At 50.5% G+C, this 17,756-nt stretch overlaps 1 protein-coding gene across 5 annotated transcripts; it reads left to right on the top strand.

The window, feature by feature from the left end:
• Positions 1-6,978: 6,978 nt before the first annotated feature.
• On the top strand, positions 6,979-16,789 carry TAT (tyrosine aminotransferase). 5 transcript variants are annotated; one of them, XM_052797497.1, is made up of 12 exons: positions 6,979-7,119; positions 8,786-9,028; positions 9,207-9,311; positions 10,130-10,197; positions 10,579-10,737; positions 10,914-11,052; positions 11,588-11,640; positions 12,005-12,157; positions 13,071-13,199; positions 13,639-13,722; positions 15,234-15,332; positions 16,107-16,789. In XM_052797497.1, the coding sequence occupies exons 2-12, from the start codon at positions 8,794-8,796 to the stop codon at positions 16,248-16,250; spliced, it is 1,368 nt and encodes a 455-aa protein (XP_052653457.1). In that variant the 5' UTR covers positions 6,979-7,119; positions 8,786-8,793; the 3' UTR covers positions 16,251-16,789. The 5 variants fall into 5 exon arrangements, with proteins under 5 accessions (XP_052653457.1, XP_052653461.1, XP_052653460.1 ...); XM_052797500.1 differs by having other exon boundaries at positions 7,034-7,112; XM_052797499.1 differs by having other exon boundaries at positions 7,034-7,119; positions 8,731-9,028.
• Positions 16,790-17,756: the final 967 nt, after the last annotated feature.

Below are 17,756 nucleotides of genomic sequence, written 5' to 3'. Positions count from 1 at the left end.
TGTATCACAGCAGAATGACTGCCTCTGCCTTGTCCTCTGCTTCTCCTGGCAACACATTGCATTTTGTTGCTTCTCCAGCTGCCCAGGCATGCGGAGCCTGTGACTCCAGAGCACCGTCATCAACACCTTGGGATCTGTCCTGCAGTGCAACTGCCAGGTGCCAGTTCAGCACGCTGCAGGCCACGTTCAGGTAGTTTTCTTTAGATGCATTACCTTATATTTATCTATACAGAATCAAATAGACCTCTTCTGTGTCTGTTTGCTGGAGGCCACTTCAGACAATATGATGTGACCTTTTTATTGGCTGCCCCATTTCCATGTACAATAATGTCCTGCTGCCCAGTGGGACTGGCTGCCATCCCATCCCAGGAGGCTGCTGAGCACAACCATCACTTTCCAGCAAAGGAGGCAATGAATTGCTCCTTTGTTTATTGGTGATTGCTGGAGTGAAGGCAAGTGCCTAAGATCTCACCCATGCACAAATGTAAGAAGCATTTCCCAGGGCTGTTAAGGGCAGAGCTGCTTCAGGACAGGCTGTGTGTCATGGGAAAAAAATAAATGCGGAACAATTCGGAAACACAGAGGGAAGCGTAGAAAACTCCACAGCCAGAGTGAATGCTTTTCTCCAGGAGTTTGACCAAACGCTGCCTGGAAAAGATTTAGCATTGCAAAGAAATATTTTAGTTGCATTTCAGGAAAACAGACTTTTAGGGAAACAGGGTTACACCATGAGGTCTCAGACACTGTCTGAATATGTGCCCCAAGAGGTCCAAATTTGTCACTAAGATGCAGAAATACATTTCCTCCATCTGTAAGATTGGCAGCAACAGAACGATTTCTTCACCTTTCTGTCCTTGCAGGAGCAACAACAGCAACAACCCTACAGATTGGTACCATGAGAAGCCTATAAACTGCAGTACTTCTGCACCTCAGCACTGTAGGAAAACACTCTCCTCAACATTTCGCCTGACTCCACGAAGGACAGGAGATCTGAAAACTCGTCTTAAAATTTACTTAGTTTGGGAAAGAGAAGCAAAACAAAAGAACTCTTTGTTCAACACCCAGTTCAGAGGGGACAGGCGCTGGATGATGATGATGACATAGGAAATGAGGAGACCATAGGGAGCTTAGGATGAGGGCTCTGGAGAAAGTGCAGATGCTCAGCAGTGAGGCTGTTGCACGCACCTGTTGGTGTACATACGTTGCATCACTCATGTTCATGTGCCAGAACCCAGGCCTCCTTGCTGCCATGCATAGGATGAGCTTAAGAGCTTTAGCAACCCTTTGTATACTTCTAGGATCGCAGGCAGTGCTATTTTGCGTAGTAGAGCTTCTAACTCCCACGAGGGGGACATGAACAACTAAGCTGAATAATTATGGGTCACGAGAAGGGATGAAATAAGTGTTTCTTACACAGAGTGTTGCTGCTGGTCATCCAACAACCTGACCTGAAGCTTTCTTTGGAATTTGTGATGTGCTGGAATTACTTGTTCAAAGAGAGAGCTGGGAAGCACTGCTCTGTTGATTTGGTGATGCATTCAGTGTTTTACTAGAGTGCTGCTAACAAGTGAGGTACAAACTTCAAGTCATTGTAGAACTGAGTTGATCTTACTCCATTTCTGTTGCTATATCGAGAATTGTTAAAAAAATGCTTTGCATCACTCCTGCTCAAAGTACCACAGCTGAGCTTGGTCAGCATCATCTTCTGGATTCCTATTCTCACTGCCACAAGTAGCAGTCAGCAGAAGACAGCAACAGGAAGCTGAGGACACCAATATTAATCTTCACCTCTGCTTTGGCTTCTCTTTAATTGTTTTTATTTTTGGCTCTTGTGTTTCTGGCTGCTCCTGATGTCATTGCTGCACTAAGGGGAGGGAAGGGCCTGGCCTGGCTTGCCATGGGCCAAGAGCTCTGACCTGGTTCAGTGCCCTCCCTGGGAACTTGGAGGGCGAAGTGGAAGGAGCAAGTCATGAACTGCCTCATATTCCTCCAGTGTGAGGCAGCTGGGAGCTGCAGCACAATCACTGCTGAACACTACAGCCAAATTTATTGACTGTCCCACATAAATAAATAGTCACGGGAACAATGAGCGCAGCATGATGATGATGCAGCAGTGCTGCAGAAAAGAACTGGAGGTTATTGTGAATGATAAACTGAACTCAAGTCCACAATGTCATCCTGTTGCGAAAAAAACTAACATTGCTAGGGTGTATAAACAGGAATGTCACATGTAGGACATGTGAAGAAATTCTTCTGCCCCCTGCCTCAGCACTGGTTAGGCCTCCAGTCTTGCACGCTGTGTTTCCAGAGACAAGTACATCAGCTGGAAGGGATCCAGAGGAAAACAAAAGAAAGCTCTAGAAATACAACCTGTGAGAAAAAGATTGATCTCAGTCCTCTAATTTGACACAACAGGTGTCTGTTAACAACTTGCACGCTTGTTAATAGGGAGATCTCTTAACAACTTGCAAACTTGTAAAAAGCTGCTGTCAAGAGGAGGGGAATATTTTGTTCTCCCTATCTCCTGTTGGCTTGGTCAGCAAGCAGCGAGCTTAGCTTGAAGCAAAAAGGATGTGATTTAGGCACTCCCAAAAGAACACAATACTTATTCCACAGACACGGACTCCACCACTTTGTAAGGAGATGAGCAGTTGCTGCTGGGGCAGATTCGTTGGGCAGATGGTGGCTTTCCATCACTGGGGCTCAAATTCAGTCATGAGTGGGGCTGGTTTGTCCGTGCTCTGAGAGAAGGAGGTGCCTGGTGCTGCCCACCCCACTTACTGAAAGCTCATGGTGTTGCCTTGCCCCACAAAGCCACCGTGCCCCTTTCCATCCCATCCCCATTGGCTGGTCACTGTCCCTGTGGCTTCAAGGCCATCAAGGGAGCAGCTGCCACAACAAAGTGTGCAACAGCTCAAGTCTCTGAAGTCATAACTCAAACACAGAGTATGCACTTACATAATGTTTACCTGGATGTAAGCAAAACACAAGGCTGGACAAGGTGTTTCTCTTCACTGTGCCTGTAACCCAGGAGCCACTAAAAGTCACACTTTGTGGAGCATTCCTCTCAGCATCTGTAACAGGGCTTGCAAGTCTTTCATTGTGGCTGTTGGGCCTGTAGCTCACCAGTGCTTCCAACTCTCCATGAACCTGGAGTGCACTCTGTGTCTCTCAGCATGCCTACAAGGGACTTGGTGCCCAGGCTGAGCGTGCAAGGGCCCTGATAGCTGCTGGACTCCTTCCCCTCCCCAGTGCTGCAGTGGTCCATGGCTGGGGAGAGCAATCTGGATTGCCCAGCACAGCTGGTATCAAGTTGCAGCACTGCATTTGCAGACACTGGGATTGTGGGAGGCCCACAGGATGCCATGGTCATGAAAGCATTTGGTTTTTACATTCCCTAGTTTTCCCGACGGAGGGAAATTGCAATTGTAGGAGGTAGCGCTCATTAAGGCAGGTGTATTAATGCAGCTGTTTTCAGCCTGGCCCAGGGCCTGCAGAAGAGAGCTCTACCAGGAGCCTCAGTGATACCAGAGTATCACTGTCCCTACTGCAACGCCCTGTGTTCATGCACGGTGTGATCCACCTTGTTGCACTTTCAAAAGAAGTGCAGAGATCAGACAGGCCCCAGGTGCCAGTGCTCCCCTTTCCAAAGCCCAGCTCACATAGCTGGCAAGAGCACCCTGCAAACTGCTTGCTGTACACAGGCTACTTTTCCAGAATGAGGCTTCTCTAGCTAGACTCTGCAATTTGCCTTTTAATGTCTTTCCTATTTTCATTTCTGAGAGCAAATCAAAATTGATCCTAAGTACAGGCAGATAGATAAAGTAGCTACTGTATATTTTTGAGTCACTTGGTTACTGGCTTCGAGTCCCTCTTCTGTGGGTTGTATCATCTTCCTGGCTCTTAAACACAATGTTTGCACAGCTTTGTAGAATCTAGCTGGGGTTTTTTTGAGCTTTCTGCTCTGATTATGCGAAGAGATAACAGGTGCTATGCTCCATTTCAAGTGAATGCTGGGCAATTAAGATTGCTGGAGGCACAACCATCATTGCAGTTTCATCAGAGACTCATACAGATATATGTAGGTTTGGCACAGCAGTCCCGTCCACACCACCAGGCAGATTTAACTGTGAATATGTGCATTTTCAGAGTGCCCATGTGACCTGACCTGTAACAGACAAGGTTTGTCCCTTGCATTTCAGGAGACCTGCTGCAGTGTTATAGAGATAAGTATGCTGTGGGAATCCATAAACAGTCACAAAATTAATGAGAGCCAAGGAGGCTTCATGGCTGTTTGCTCATCTAAATGAGAGATTAACAATAAATTGATTAAAAAAGAAAAAGGAAAAAAATCACATATTTGGTTATTAAAAGCTGATTCAACTGGAAATGCAGAGACCAAACAGGGATTAGGCCACACGTGTATTTGTGGATACCAGCCCTGAACTGGTCGGGGGTGTACCAGTGTCAGAAAGGAGCAGACAGAAGCTGCTGAAAATAAAAGCAAAATGTGAGGCGGTAACTAGTAAAGTTATTTGCTATTGACCTTGGTGGATTTTTGTGCAGAGTATCAGTTGGATGTCTGTCCCTGGAGCAGCACACCCTGAATGGGGGTGCAGGGCATATGGGCAAAACTTTACCGGTGCATGTCCTACCTGCAGCGTGACAGAGACACAGGTTTGTCAGTTCAGTGATGCCTGAGCCTGTGCTCCACTCAGGCAGCCATTTGTCAGTCCTGCTTTGTAACCGTGGCTGGTACTGGAAGAGGGAACTGCTTGCTCTTGCTGGCTTGGCCTCTGTTCAGAGAAACGGGACTCTGAGCCATCCTGCTACCAGAGCAAGGCAGTACTAAAAAGCATTGAAGCCATCACCAGTTTCTCCTTTCCCTAGGAAGAGACAAAAATTGCTCAAGCTACACAAGAAAGAAGGAGCTGAAGAGATATGCAACAAGATACCTGTGGGGGAGAGCCACTGAGGTAGAGGAGCAAACTGCAGGGGGGGAGGCTAGTCAGGACTAGTGGGGTACAGAAGTCCTGACAGTCAAGACAGCCAGCAGCCTTGCTGGCAGAAATGCATCCTGCAGGGTATGGCCACCTCTTTCACAGCACCATACAAGGGGTGTCTTGGCCATAGTTGTAGAATATGAAGTGCTGAGCTGTGAGCTCATGCTTCAGCCCCGGGAGGCTCTGTGCACCACAAGGTGGGGGGGGCCTGCAGACCCCATGTGAGAGCATCCAGAGAGGGACTGGAGTCATGCAGAGAGAGGAGAAAGGCATAGCAGTAGCAGGAGAAACCACTGACCCCGTTGTACGCCACTGTCCTCCCCCTGCTTCTGGCCAGGTCCTCAGCCTTATGTAAGTGGGTCTACTTATGTCTCCAGAGCCACATTTTTTTCCCCCCTCTTGGCAAGCAGGCTTCCACTGTGCCCTCCCCTGAACCCCACTGCTGTGTGCAGTATTATGGGGTAGAGCTCCGGTTGCGTCAGCTTCGGGGTTGTTGCTAGGCAGAACATGCAGCATCGTCCTTGAGGCCTCCCAATGCCACATTTAACCCTGGCAGGGCTGCAGCATGGCAAGAGATGGGGCCAGCTGCGGTAAGCGAGACAATAACCCATATGTGCTTGGAGAGGGTCTGCATGAAGGTCACTCATGTCAGGCTTCAGTAAAAAGAAGAGAGAAAGTAGTCTGGAACTGTGCAGCTCTCAGCGGAGTCCAGGCAGTTTCAATACAAGACATTTCTCTGTGGAGTATTTTTGAAAGGTGCTATTCCTTGTCCAAAGCTACTGTGAGAGGCCTGCCAGCCAGTCTGGAGGTGAGGACCCTGGCCGGACCCGCTGGTTGCACCCTACCACCTCCCAGCCTGCCTCCAGCCTTGAGTCCCTGGCCCCCACTGTGGCCTCAGCAGTGCCCATTGCAGCACTGTGGTCAATGGCAGGCCATGACTCCCCAGCAGCATCACCCCAGCCCCAACACTGAGGGAAAGAGCCACTGCTTGTGCATGGGGAGATGCAGCCCTATTGCTGGTGGTGTAGTGAGCATGGGTTGAATGCAAGTGGTCCCTCCCTCCTCCCATGCAGGAGCAGGTGTAAACAGGCAAAAATCAGTGAACGCTGGCCTCTGCAATGAAGGCATCAACAGTCTGTGTGCAAGAAGATCAGCAGGATCCCTCTTGTCCCTGAGCCACTCTTTGATCTCCAGCCATTTGCTGCCAAGGCAGGAAGGGAAGACCTGGAGCAGCCCTTGGAAGACAGGGAGGGTGCAGATGCCTCTCATTTATCCCAGGCCTGCAGGAGTCAAGGGACAGGAAGGCATAGATTTCACATCACTTAGCAAAAAAGGGCCTTCTGGGAATGGTGTCATCTGTGCTTTGCAGTACCATCAGAGCGGGAAGAATTGCATCATTTCTGATGAATTGCCAAAATTATGAGTTTGCTTGGGCCTTGCAGTGACCAAAAAAAAAAAAAAAGAAAAAAGAAAAAAACCCCTAAACCTATGGCAACTTGAGCTTCCTTTAACCCTTCAGGTCCTGGTGCCTCCAAGACACCAGCTAGGGAAGTGCCTGCCTCCCTTCAGCCTATGGAGGAAGATGTCTCCCGATTGTAATGATGCCACAAACTGTCCTCTCTCAGCTGGTGCACTGGGAGCCCAGAGCCTTTGAGGTCAGGACAGACTGATGCTTTCCGCAGGCTTTGGGGTCCATCAATCCACTCTTGGTGCAATACAAGGTGCTAGGGCTGGACTAGCTGGACTCTGTGCAGATTTGCTCCCTGCAGTCTTTGAGGGCTGAGGGAAGTGGTGCCAAAGGGTGACAGCCCAGGGCCTCCAGGAAGCCTAGCTGTGTCCCTCTGTAGGCTGCCCCCAGAAAGAGTTAATGTGCAGGCATGTTCCAGCTGTTTGAAGTTAACACAGTTGCAATGGGGAGGAGAGGGCGTTTTTGGGTGGGGAGAGCAGCCCTCTCTGTGAGCCAATGGCTAAACAATTCAGTCCCAACGCCCAGTTTTGGGGCTTATTTCACGGGCGTGAATTTGCAGGAATTTCTTCTCAAGGGGATTTATCCTGGATGAAAAGTAGGGACTGGAACCCCAAGCTTGTTGGTGTCTTCCTCTCTGTGCTGTAGAAGGTAAAGTGCTATGCTCTAGTACCTTGCTTCTTTCAGGGGGAGAAGTGGGGAGATCTTTCCTGGCTGCCTACATTGAAGGCATCTATTGTGCCTGTGTCTGCAGCTCCCCTTTGCATGAGAACCATGTTGCAGAGTGGTGTGAAGGCTCCGCTGGGATAGACTCTGCACTGTGCATTTGGGACTCAGCCCTGCTGTTGAACTGAGATATACGGCTCATTTCTCTACTCAGTTTTTATGTAGCCTGGCCGCATGTTTCTTCAGCTGCCTTTCTTTTGGTAGAAAGGAGACCCAGAAGGTATTAGCAGCAGAGAAACTTAAGTCTTGCTTTGTGACCCTGTTAGATCAGCCTGAGTTGCTGTAAACAGGCTAATGAGGCACTGCTGGCAGAGTAACTGCAGCAGCATGGGGCACCTCTAGATGCAAACTTCACTGAAGCAGTGAGAATTTTGTTCAGATGGCAAACCCTGCCTGAACCAGGCAATACTACAACACTTCCAGCTCAGTCTCTGCAGCAAGGAAGGGGTAGCTGTGTTGTGAATATCTGCGAGCATGGCACTAAGTAATTACCATCAAGAAAGGGCCACTGTTCACTGAATTGCCTTTCAGTGGAGCAGAGAAATAGGGCAGTACAGAGAGCATAAGCAGTTTGTGTCAGGATTACAAGATAGTGTGCCGGTATCAGCAATAACAGGCTTGCTGGCTCAGGAGGTCTCTGCCTGTTCTGTGCCCTATTCCTAACATTCTGCAGGTGGAAAGCCCCAAGTCAGCAGCAGTTCGTAAGTAAGGCTTTTGCTGGCTGGGTCTGGCTTGTGCTCTGGGTATACATGCTGGGGTGTGTGAATCACTTTTGTGTGTGTTTTTGGGCCTAGAAGGCACCTGTTCCTCTGCTGTGCCTTGCTTGTTACCCAGCCTTGGGCAAGACTACGGGCCCTTTGCTTAGGGTAGTGCCACCTCCCTGATTTTCCTCTTGGCTGTACCAGTCTTGCTCCATTTTCTAAGCATTGCCTTTTGATCTAGGGTCTCTGGGCTGGGCTGTTGCTCCCTGTTGCTCTGCTGACAGAGGCAAGTGTCTGTAACCTATACCCTGCCACTGCCCAGGGCATCCTGATAACATTGGACCAGAACTACCTTTTTGGCATCTGAGATCTGATTTAGACAGTGCTGCGTTTCTGTCTACAGACTGGAGGGACTTTCTGGATGTGAACACACACAGTGGGCTGATCCTTGTGGTTGCAGCTTGAGGTGTGCAAGTTGATAGCTGGGGGAGGAGGGGGGTGTCCTGGCCTTGACCTTCTGTCAGTGGAACATTGAATCTGCAGTCAAGCAGTGACTACAACATGCTGCTAACTCTTGACTGCTGGCTTTAGCAGGGCCTGCTCCTCCTCAGCACAGCAAGTCCATGCTAGGCAGTGGTGCAGCTAGCACAGAGAGGTGCCTTTATCTTTCCCATTGCATTGTGCTCTCATTTATGTCTGGGGTTTCACTCCATCCTGGCCCTGAATACAGCCCTACTTGCTGCTGCTGACTGAGTTGTCATGGGCAGTAGGTAGGGTCTACAGCTTTCAGAAGTTTTACTTCTGGAGAGTCATGGGCTGTGTCCCCAGACAGCAGATCCCTTGTTTGGCATATGTTAACTAAGCCCAGGAAATCCACTTCACACTGACAGCTCTCGGGATGGACTCATACCTGATCCAAGTGAATGGCCATGGAGATCATGCCCCTATGCTGGATGTTCATCTCAAGACCAATGGGAACAGCATGTCACTGGGGAAGGTGAAGGGCCGGAAGCCAAGATGGGCTGTCAGGGCTTCTGAAATGTCAAAGAAGACTTTCAATCCTGTCCGAGCCATCGTAGACAGCATGAAGGTGGAGCCCAACCCAAAGAAAGCTATGATCTCCTTGTCCTTAGGTGAGTGTAGTGCTGTGGCTGAAGCCTCCAGGCAGTGGGGTCAACTGTGTGGCTGGCAGATTGCAGGGCTCTGAAGCACAAAGCTTGTGCGAACAGCCAGGGATAGGCCAGACAACCACACAGCTCTGTGCCTGTCACAGATCAGTGAGAACTTTACTATTTTTCAATCTTTGAAAAGGAGACCCGACGGTCTTTGGAAACCTTCCCACAAATGATGAGGTCACACAGGCTGTGAAGGAGGTTTTGGACTCAGGACGTTACAATGGTTATGCTCCATCTGTCGGTAAGTTGACAAAGCTCTTCCTGTGAGAGTAGGATGAAGGCATGTGCCAGCTCCTACCCCACAGCAGGTATATGGAGCCCACAGACATCTTTCCAGCAGCACCCTGCAGCTGCCCTCACCAATAGTCCGATGAGCACACAAGCGTATGTATCCCCCAGACACACCTGAGTGCCCTTCCCTGCAGGATCTGTTTGAGGCCCAGAGCCTCCTGCAGAAGCCATGTTTGCTTCCCCCAGTCATTAGAGCAGGCAGGGTTTCAGGCACCCAGAAGGGCTCAAGACTGTGTCTCCCTGCGATGGGTTGCAGCTGAGTTCCTTTCTGATCTGCCTTGACCAGGGCTCCCCCTGGGCTCCCTGACTTCACAGACGATATGAGCCTTGTTTGCAGTTGGTGCAAGAAGCATGCACAGAGCATAGAGCATGCCTGCCTCACAGGACACTCCATGTGATGACAGGGAGGGCTGCCCCTGTGCCATCACTAAACAATGAAGGCTGTGCAATAGCACCTGGCCTCCTGCTGGGTCAGAGCAGCTCCCTGGCTACCCTCCACCCTGCCCCTGTCAAGTTCTGTGTCCAGGACATGCTGGGGCCATCGCCTGCCTCCCTGCCCAGGGTCCGTCCCTGCTCTTGGCCTGCCTGGCCCAGCCTTGGGGCTGCACCGTGCTTGGCCTGAGGCAGGACAGTCTCTGCCACCTTGGGACAGTGTCACTAACAAATGGGCTTCCGCCAGCTGGGCAGCAGCTGTGAGCCTTGTACTGGCAAGAAAAAGGAAACAGTCTGTAAAAACCTCCCTTCCATGTTTGGCTCTTCTTTCCCCAGGCTACCAGTCCTGCCGGGAAGCAGTGGCCGCTTACTACAACTGCCCAGAGGCACCACTGGAGGCCCAGGTACTGATGCCCAGCTGAGGCACTCCCGCTGCAGTGCAGGCGGGGTGCTGCTGCCCGTGCCTACACCACACGGCATGGGGGCCCTGCCCCAGCTCTCTCCTTCCCCTGCCCAGCTGTGGGACTGAAGGCTAGCCCATGGCCTTGGTCCACAGCAGCCTCTTGCTGCTCTCATTCCCTGCTCTGAGCCCTTTTCCTCCACCCTCCTCAGGAGGAGGCTGAGCTCTCCAGCTGTTGGAGGTTTCCTGCTTTCAGTCAGGCTCTGGACTTGTCTCTGGCTGAGAAGCTCTAACCTGGCAGAGCCTGGGCATTATGTCACTGCTACGTGGCTGGGGCACTTCAGAGTGGCTGTGCTTTCTGCTGACTCCTGTGTGCTCTTGGTAGGATGTCATCTTAACGAGTGGCTGCAGCCAGGCCATAGAGCTTGCCTTGGCAGTGCTGGCCAACCCAGGCCAGAACATCCTGGTGCCACGACCCGGCTTCTCCCTCTACAAGACTCTGGCATTGTCTATGGGGATTGAGGTCAAACTCTACAACCTCTTGGTAAGTGGTGGCAGGCCTGGAAGGGGCAGCCCTGACATTTCTGTCTCAAATACCCTGGCCCTGCCTGGGAAGTGGGTGAAGAGGACCTGAGCAACCCTGGTCACCCTGTCACGCCTCACCCTGTGTGGCAAGTACAGTTCCTCAGCTGTTACTTCCCCTTCTTTTCACTTTACTAGCCAGAGAAGGCCTGGGAAATTGATTTGAAGCACTTGGAGTCTCTGGTGGATGAGAAGACAGCTTGCCTTATTGTGAACAACCCGTCGAACCCCTGTGGCTCTGTGTTCAGCAAGAGCCACCTCCAGAAGATCCTGGCAGGTGAGCCTGCCTGTGTGTATCTAGGGCATGGTTGCAGTCTAGTGTCTGTCCACATTGCCTATGTCTCGATCACTGCAGCACCATGGGCCCAGGGCTTTGCTTCTCTCCTCATGACTAACTCCAGCTCAGGAAGCAGGGCTTGCTCAGTGTGAAGGTGTTGCCCTATCTGGGCAAGAACATGCAGAGGCTGTGTCTTGCTCTTCCTCAAACACTTTGTGTGGCTTGGATTGCTCATTTCTTCACTCTGGCTCTGCAGAGGGAGTGTTCACAGGGAGCCCTACGCTTCCTGAGCCCTGGCCTGTCAGTGGGAGGGCTGTGCTGCCTGCCCCCACAGGTGAGAGCAGAACTAGGCTCAGCCAGGGCAGGGATCTCCAATGCTTGGGCTCTCCAAATGAAGAGTCTGTAGGAGGAAGATAGGGACCCTCTGCCCTGGGACAGAGCTTACCTCAGAGCCCTGCCAGGCCCTGCAGCAAAGGGCAAGTCTGCTCCCATGGAGGATGCAGGGTGGCCAGGCTGAATACCCTCTCTCCTACAGTGGCATCAAGACAGTGTGTGCCCATCCTTGCTGACGAGATTTATGGAGACATGGTGAGTGTCAGTTGCAGTTCTTTGCACCCTCATGCTGCCTGTCCTTTCTGATGCACTTGCCCTTTGGCTGTGGCAGCCAGGTCTCTAGAGGTGAGTGACAGCTCTACTCCCCTCTACTGTGCCTGGGTCCATGCCTGGAGCTCCCAGCCCTCTGGTTTGCAGTCCTGGAGCTCATGTCCAGCTCCTTTCCTCTTCCCAAATAGAAGTGCACTTACCATGTTCATACCTTGAAGCTGGGAGCTTTCACCATCAATTTCGCATCACTTCCCTGACTCCCTTCTTGTTGTGCCTCATGCACACTTCATGCACACACAGCTCTCACAATAAGAGGCGGGGACAGCCCTAACACAGCCTCCTGTCACAGGTGTTTGCTGACTGCAAATATGAACCCATTGCAACCCTCAGCACCAGTGTGCCAATCTTGTCCTGTGGTGGCCTGGCAAAGCGGTGGCTAGTCCCTGGCTGGCGGATGGGCTGGATCCTAATTCATGACAGGAGAGACATCTTTGGTAATGAGGTGAGAACCGCTGAGTGTTGCTGTCATGGCAACAGCCCTGCAGCGTCTTCAGTGTGTGGATCACCAGGGGTTTAACTGATACAGGCATGCACTGCTCTTCTGCTCTCACATGGGTGCCACCCAATTGCTTACATGCTTTTCTGCACCTCTAGGCTTTTCGTGTCCCTTCCTTACTCCATCTGCTCCCATACATGGCCTTCTACCCACATTTACACTGTAACACACTCCTTGTCTCTGCTGCTCTTTCATAGATGCCTTGTCCTTTTTGTATGCTTCTAATTACTTCTCAAATAGCTCCAGTGAAGGTATGCTGAAGGTGTTGCATGGCTTATCCAGCATGTGGACTCCATGTGTGGTCTCTATGTGCTTTTATATGGTTTCTCTTAAAAGTAAGAACAAAGCATCTTGCAGTGCTGCCAGTGTTTTATCTGGCTATTTGTTCAGCTGTGTTACAAGAACAACCATCTGCTGCAGTGACCCTTCCACCTAGAGGGCTTCCTGAAGAGGAAGAGGGAGAAGAGAGGACCAACTGAGTGAGCAGAAGAGCTAATGTTGGTTGTCCCTACCTGGCTTTGAAAGTGTGGATTGTGGGCCCAAACTTAAGGGAAATGCAAAGTGGTATTTAGAACAGCTCTGGCTTTATTTGTATTGGCTATATTCCAGCCTGGTTTGAGTCAGATTGGGAAGCTCCAAAGGTTGTCTCTGTTGGCATTACAGTATGCAACTGAGAATGACACTGTAAATAGTCTGTGAATACCTGGCATATAGTCAAGCAAATGTTCTTTAGTACTCTGTATGCTCACTGAAGAGAGGGGTGTGAACAGCTGTAGAAATATGGAGAGTAGGCCTCGGAGGTGTCCCTTTCCTTCAGGGAAGCACAGTCTGAGCTGCAAATATCACCATCTTTTTTAAGATCAGGGATGGCCTTCTAAGACTGAGTCAAAGGATCCTAGGACCCTGTACAATTGTCCAAGGAGCACTGGAACGTATCTTGCACCGAACACCCCCCGAGTTCTACCACAACACCCTCAGCATCCTCAAGGTAAACAGGCTGTAACAGGTCAGTACAGTTTGTTCATGGATTGTTTGGAGGGAGTCATATCTCTCTAGCTCATCATCCCTCCCCACCCTGCTTCAAGGTGCAGTTCTGTCTGTGACTAGGAGAGCCCAACGAATCCAACTCCAGCAGGAGACGTGGTAACTGGGGCAGAAATATTGGCTGTGATAAGTTTCAGGTAGCCCAGCCCTGCAGCCGGAGCTGGTGACCCAGGGGATGGGTTATTTGGCACTGACCTGCTGACCTCAGCTCGGTCACACCTGATGTACTCAAGGCCATGATCACCCATGCTGTTTGCATTCGTCGTCCCTTTATTTGCAGTGGGCAAACCTGTTTATAGTCCTGGTCCAGAGCTTGGCTTCCATTCGCTGAGCTGCTTCCTGGAATTTCTCCTGTTTTGAAATTTCTTCTTTCTGCTTTTCAGTCCAATGCTGACCTTTGTTATGCTGCCTTATCAGCTATCCCTGGCCTACAGCCTGTCCGGCCAGCGGGAGCCATGTACCTCATGGTAAGTGAGGAGAGTGACATGCCATTTCCAGATCATCAATGCTCGCACTAGGTCTCATTGCCAGTGCTTGGCAGTGGTTTCAGATTGGTGCTTGGCACCAGGTCTCTGTTACCGTGTATTTTCACATTGCCCTGTGCAGTAGATACATCCCTTGGTCACTTTAGAAGGCCAGAACACGTTGTTCACTTCTCATATAGCAGAGGCTGGTACATTTCATCCACTTGCTCCTGCACAGAACTCAATGGCTTGTACTTTGCAAGACAATATTGTTTTACCTGGATTTGAAGCCAGCTGGCAATGGGAAGCCCCTATACTACGAGCCAGACTATCATACCTCCTGTTGAATATGTAGCCTTCTTCCTACTAGCGTGTCTGTCTTCTGGCTATGCTGTTGCCTCTTTCTGCATTTTTCCATACCTGTTTGTTTTGTTGGTGTTTTTTTTTTTAACTTTTTATGATGTGGTGCAATTTCCTTTTTCATCTCAACAAGCTCAATTGAGACATTTAAGTCTCTTAACACATTTTTAATCTTCTTTTTTTTTTTTTTTTGTCTCATACTGTCTCCAGTTTTTCATCAGGTTTTAAAAATGTGGACCCAGAACTGGAGAATACTGCAATAACAGTCTCACTCATGTTCTATAGATAAGTCTTTATCAGTTGACCCTGTTTTGCATCTTACTGATAGCTACACACATCATTCTGCCTATGCTTTTTGCATAGAGGCATAGTTCTAAGATTCTTTCACACCTATTGTATTTCTGCAGTATCTGAACATTTATTTCAAATGTAATCATTTGGTAAAACTTTTCTTCCACTAGCTTCTTCAGAACTTCTGCATGCAAATTATCTCTCACCTGGTTTGTTTAAGAATATTTTCATGAGATGTTTTAAATAATCTTTGGCTATAAACAAATGGCTAGGATATCACTGTCTTTATGTGATAAAGGGACAGCCTCCTTCTTTCCAAATACAGGACAGAAATATTTATTGAAGACTTAAGCATTTCTGTGTCATTTTACCAGTTATATCATCCTACAAGGATTTGTTTTGTTTGTGATATTCTAGACCTTGCTATCTTTCTTTTTTTTTTTTTTTTTTTTTTTTTTAAAACCAAAACATTAGTTTGGGTTTTTCTGACCGTATGGATTTTTTCCGTGACAGAATTATTAATGCATATTGACTACAGTTCTCTCCCAAGCTCTTTTTTAATACCAGATTTATTCCTTTTCACTTCTAATTGGTTACTGTATCTTTGTGATCAGTTTTTTACTAAAGTTGTCCTTAACTGAAATTCCAGCTTTAGGTAGTTAATGACTACTTCTTAATGAAGCCCCAATTTTCATTTATATGTTTCTGTTTGTGTCTTACACTCCAGTCAGCCCAAATCATGAGCAAAAATTGAGGGCAGACAGCTGCACTTGACTAGGAAGTTGTTGGGCCACGTGGGTAGGCAGGGACACTGCAGATAGTTTTGGTACCCTTGGTTGCTATGTTACATCCCTCTGCTGCAGGTTGAGATTGAGATGGAGCATTTCCCTGAGTTTGAAAATGATGTGGAGTTCACTGAGCGACTCATCTCGGAGCAGTCTGTGTTCTGCCTGCCAGCCACGGTGAGCCTAACGCTGAAAGCCCCAGGGAGCTGTGGGGCCAAAGCATGGGGAGGGAAGCAACAGGGCTTTGCAGCTCTGAGCTCTGGGAACAGGTTGGGAGTTGTGTGTGCAGTGTCCATGGTCTGTAATGGTGTGTATGTGCTGGCTGTGAGCTCCAAGCGCTGTGTGTAGGGATGGGGACTGGCAGCCCCTGGCTGACTAACAGCCCTTGGTCAGGCTGCCACCATCTTCCCAGCTCCAGGCTTGCTCTGCATTTCTCAAGTTGGCAGAGCTGTATCCCTGAATGCTATGTACCCCCACACCTCCTTGCTGAAGCTGCTCCCTCAGAGGCTTGGGACTGCTCCCACCTATGTTCCTTTCTTCGCCCTGTTTCCAGTCCCCCACGCCTGTAGGCACAGGGATGGACTACAGGCTGAGAACATCTGTGCCCTGTGCCCACCTCCTTCCAGCTCCACTTCCAGCATTAAATACAGACTGCGCCTTGGACACTCTCCAGCCCTCTCCTTCCCTAGCTCCTTCCAGCCCATTTCCTGGGTCCTGCATAGTCCATACAGAGTCCTTTGGCCTGTCACCCTCACAGCATCACGTCTATACAGATAGAGATGGGAGATTTGCTTGGAGCAGAAAAACAGTCTGAGCACCCAGCCCTGCTGTCCTCAAGTCTGTCCTACACTGACCATTTTCACTTGCTGATGCAGTACATGGCCCCAAGGCAGGGCTCAAACTACAGTGCTATGCCAGGTAATCTGCCAGCTTCATCTTTTCTCATTTCAGTGCTTTGAGTACCCAAACTTCTTCCGTGTGGTGATCACTGTGCCTGAGGAGATGATCTTGGAGGCCTGCAGTCGCATTCAGGAGTTCTGTGAGATGCACTACCAGGGTGCTGAGGTGGCCCAGGATCTGGAGTGTGACAAGTAGCCACAGCTGACCTCCTCCCTCTGCCAGGCTAGACCTTGTGTGAGGCAGCAGCTAGGCAGGCAGGGCTGCTTCCAGCCAGCCCCACATCCCCCTGCCTGCAAGCAGCTGCTGTCCTACTGCTTCACTTTTTGTGCTCCACAGACCCCTCAGCACTATGGGAAGAAGCAGCCACTTCTCTTTCCTCCACCACTGCAGCTTGCACACCCTCTGGCATCCAGTGCCCGTGGTCTCCATATACTCTGCATGTGCACCCTGTGTTGGACTGTGCTGCCTGCAAACCAGCTGCAGGCAGGGGCATGTGGCTGCTCCTGTGCCAGGCCCCATGTGGCCAGTAGCTCCTGTGCTGGCTGCACTTCCCCTTGGGGACAGGAGAAGGCAACTGTCTAGGAGCACAAGAGAAAAGTACCCACCTCTCACTTACCTGTGTTACCTTAGGAGGCCAGAGCTCTTTATACCGAGCCCTTTGTGTGACAAAGGGAGTAAGTTATTGTGACTTTTTTTATTAATAAACATTCTGACGTGCCCGTCCCTGCACTGTGCTCCTGTTGTGCCAGGTCTGTCTTGGCTGCTGTGTGGGTCACCCTCGCTCAGACCACGGTGCTGCAGTGCCCCGGACCTGCCTCTGCCTTGCAGCTGGCTGCCCAGGGCCTGCCCTGTCACCAGCAGGGGTGTGGTGAGAGCGCTTCAGACCTCAAAGGCACCCACCAGGCCCTGAGGGCAGGATGGGCCCTGCAAGCCTGGCACAGGCGAGAGACGACCGCTCCTGGCCCAGAGACGACCGCTCCTGGCCCGCTGATGCCAGAGGCTTGCTGTGGTGGCCTGGCCCTTCCCCACAGAACAGCCCTGTCTGCACCTGCCCGTTGGCCCTCACAGCCTCTCCCCCTCACCCCACAGCCCCTGACAGAGCGCCGGGTGCTGGTGCCCGCTGCTGCGGGGAGGCACTGCCCCTGGACTGGTGCCAGCTATGCCAGGTGCTGATGCCTAAGCATTAAAGGCTGGGGCAGCCGGGAATTTCCTGCTGCAGCAGTGAAGAAGGGGGTGGCACCCCATGAAACGCTTGTACTGTACAGGGTGTTCGTGACACGCCAGCAGTGCCAGGGCTACTGATTGCTGAATACGTCAGCTCCATGAAGTAATAAGGAACTGGTGGCCCGGTGTCTGTCTGCTCATGTGGTAGAAACAGGAGTGCCTGTGCAGTCAAGAAATGATAATGCCCATAGGACCACCTGTTCTGGTGAGCTCTTCAGGGGCTTGGGGAGCCATTTCTGAAACTGATGGAGGGGTGACTTGCGGAGTTGCCTCATGTCGTCACCTACAGCTCTGTTCACCTGTCCTCCTGCAGAATTGGGATTCACAGGTCAACCCTGCCTCTCCAATGATGCGGAAAGTGAGCTAGTTCTAGATTACACACTGCCAGACCTCCTGCCAGGTTCTGCAGACATCTCATTGCCTCGCCTTCCCCTGCCCAGGACAAAGTCTGGGTACCAGTGCTCCAGTAGAGGGGAC

The sequence above is a fragment of the Harpia harpyja genome, chromosome 9 (genome assembly GCF_026419915.1).
Source record: "Harpia harpyja isolate bHarHar1 chromosome 9, bHarHar1 primary haplotype, whole genome shotgun sequence".
Classification (NCBI taxonomy): domain Eukaryota; kingdom Metazoa; phylum Chordata; class Aves; order Accipitriformes; family Accipitridae; genus Harpia; species Harpia harpyja.
The sequence above is the reverse complement of the archived record's forward strand: the minus strand, read 5'-3'. Positions and strand labels throughout refer to the sequence as shown.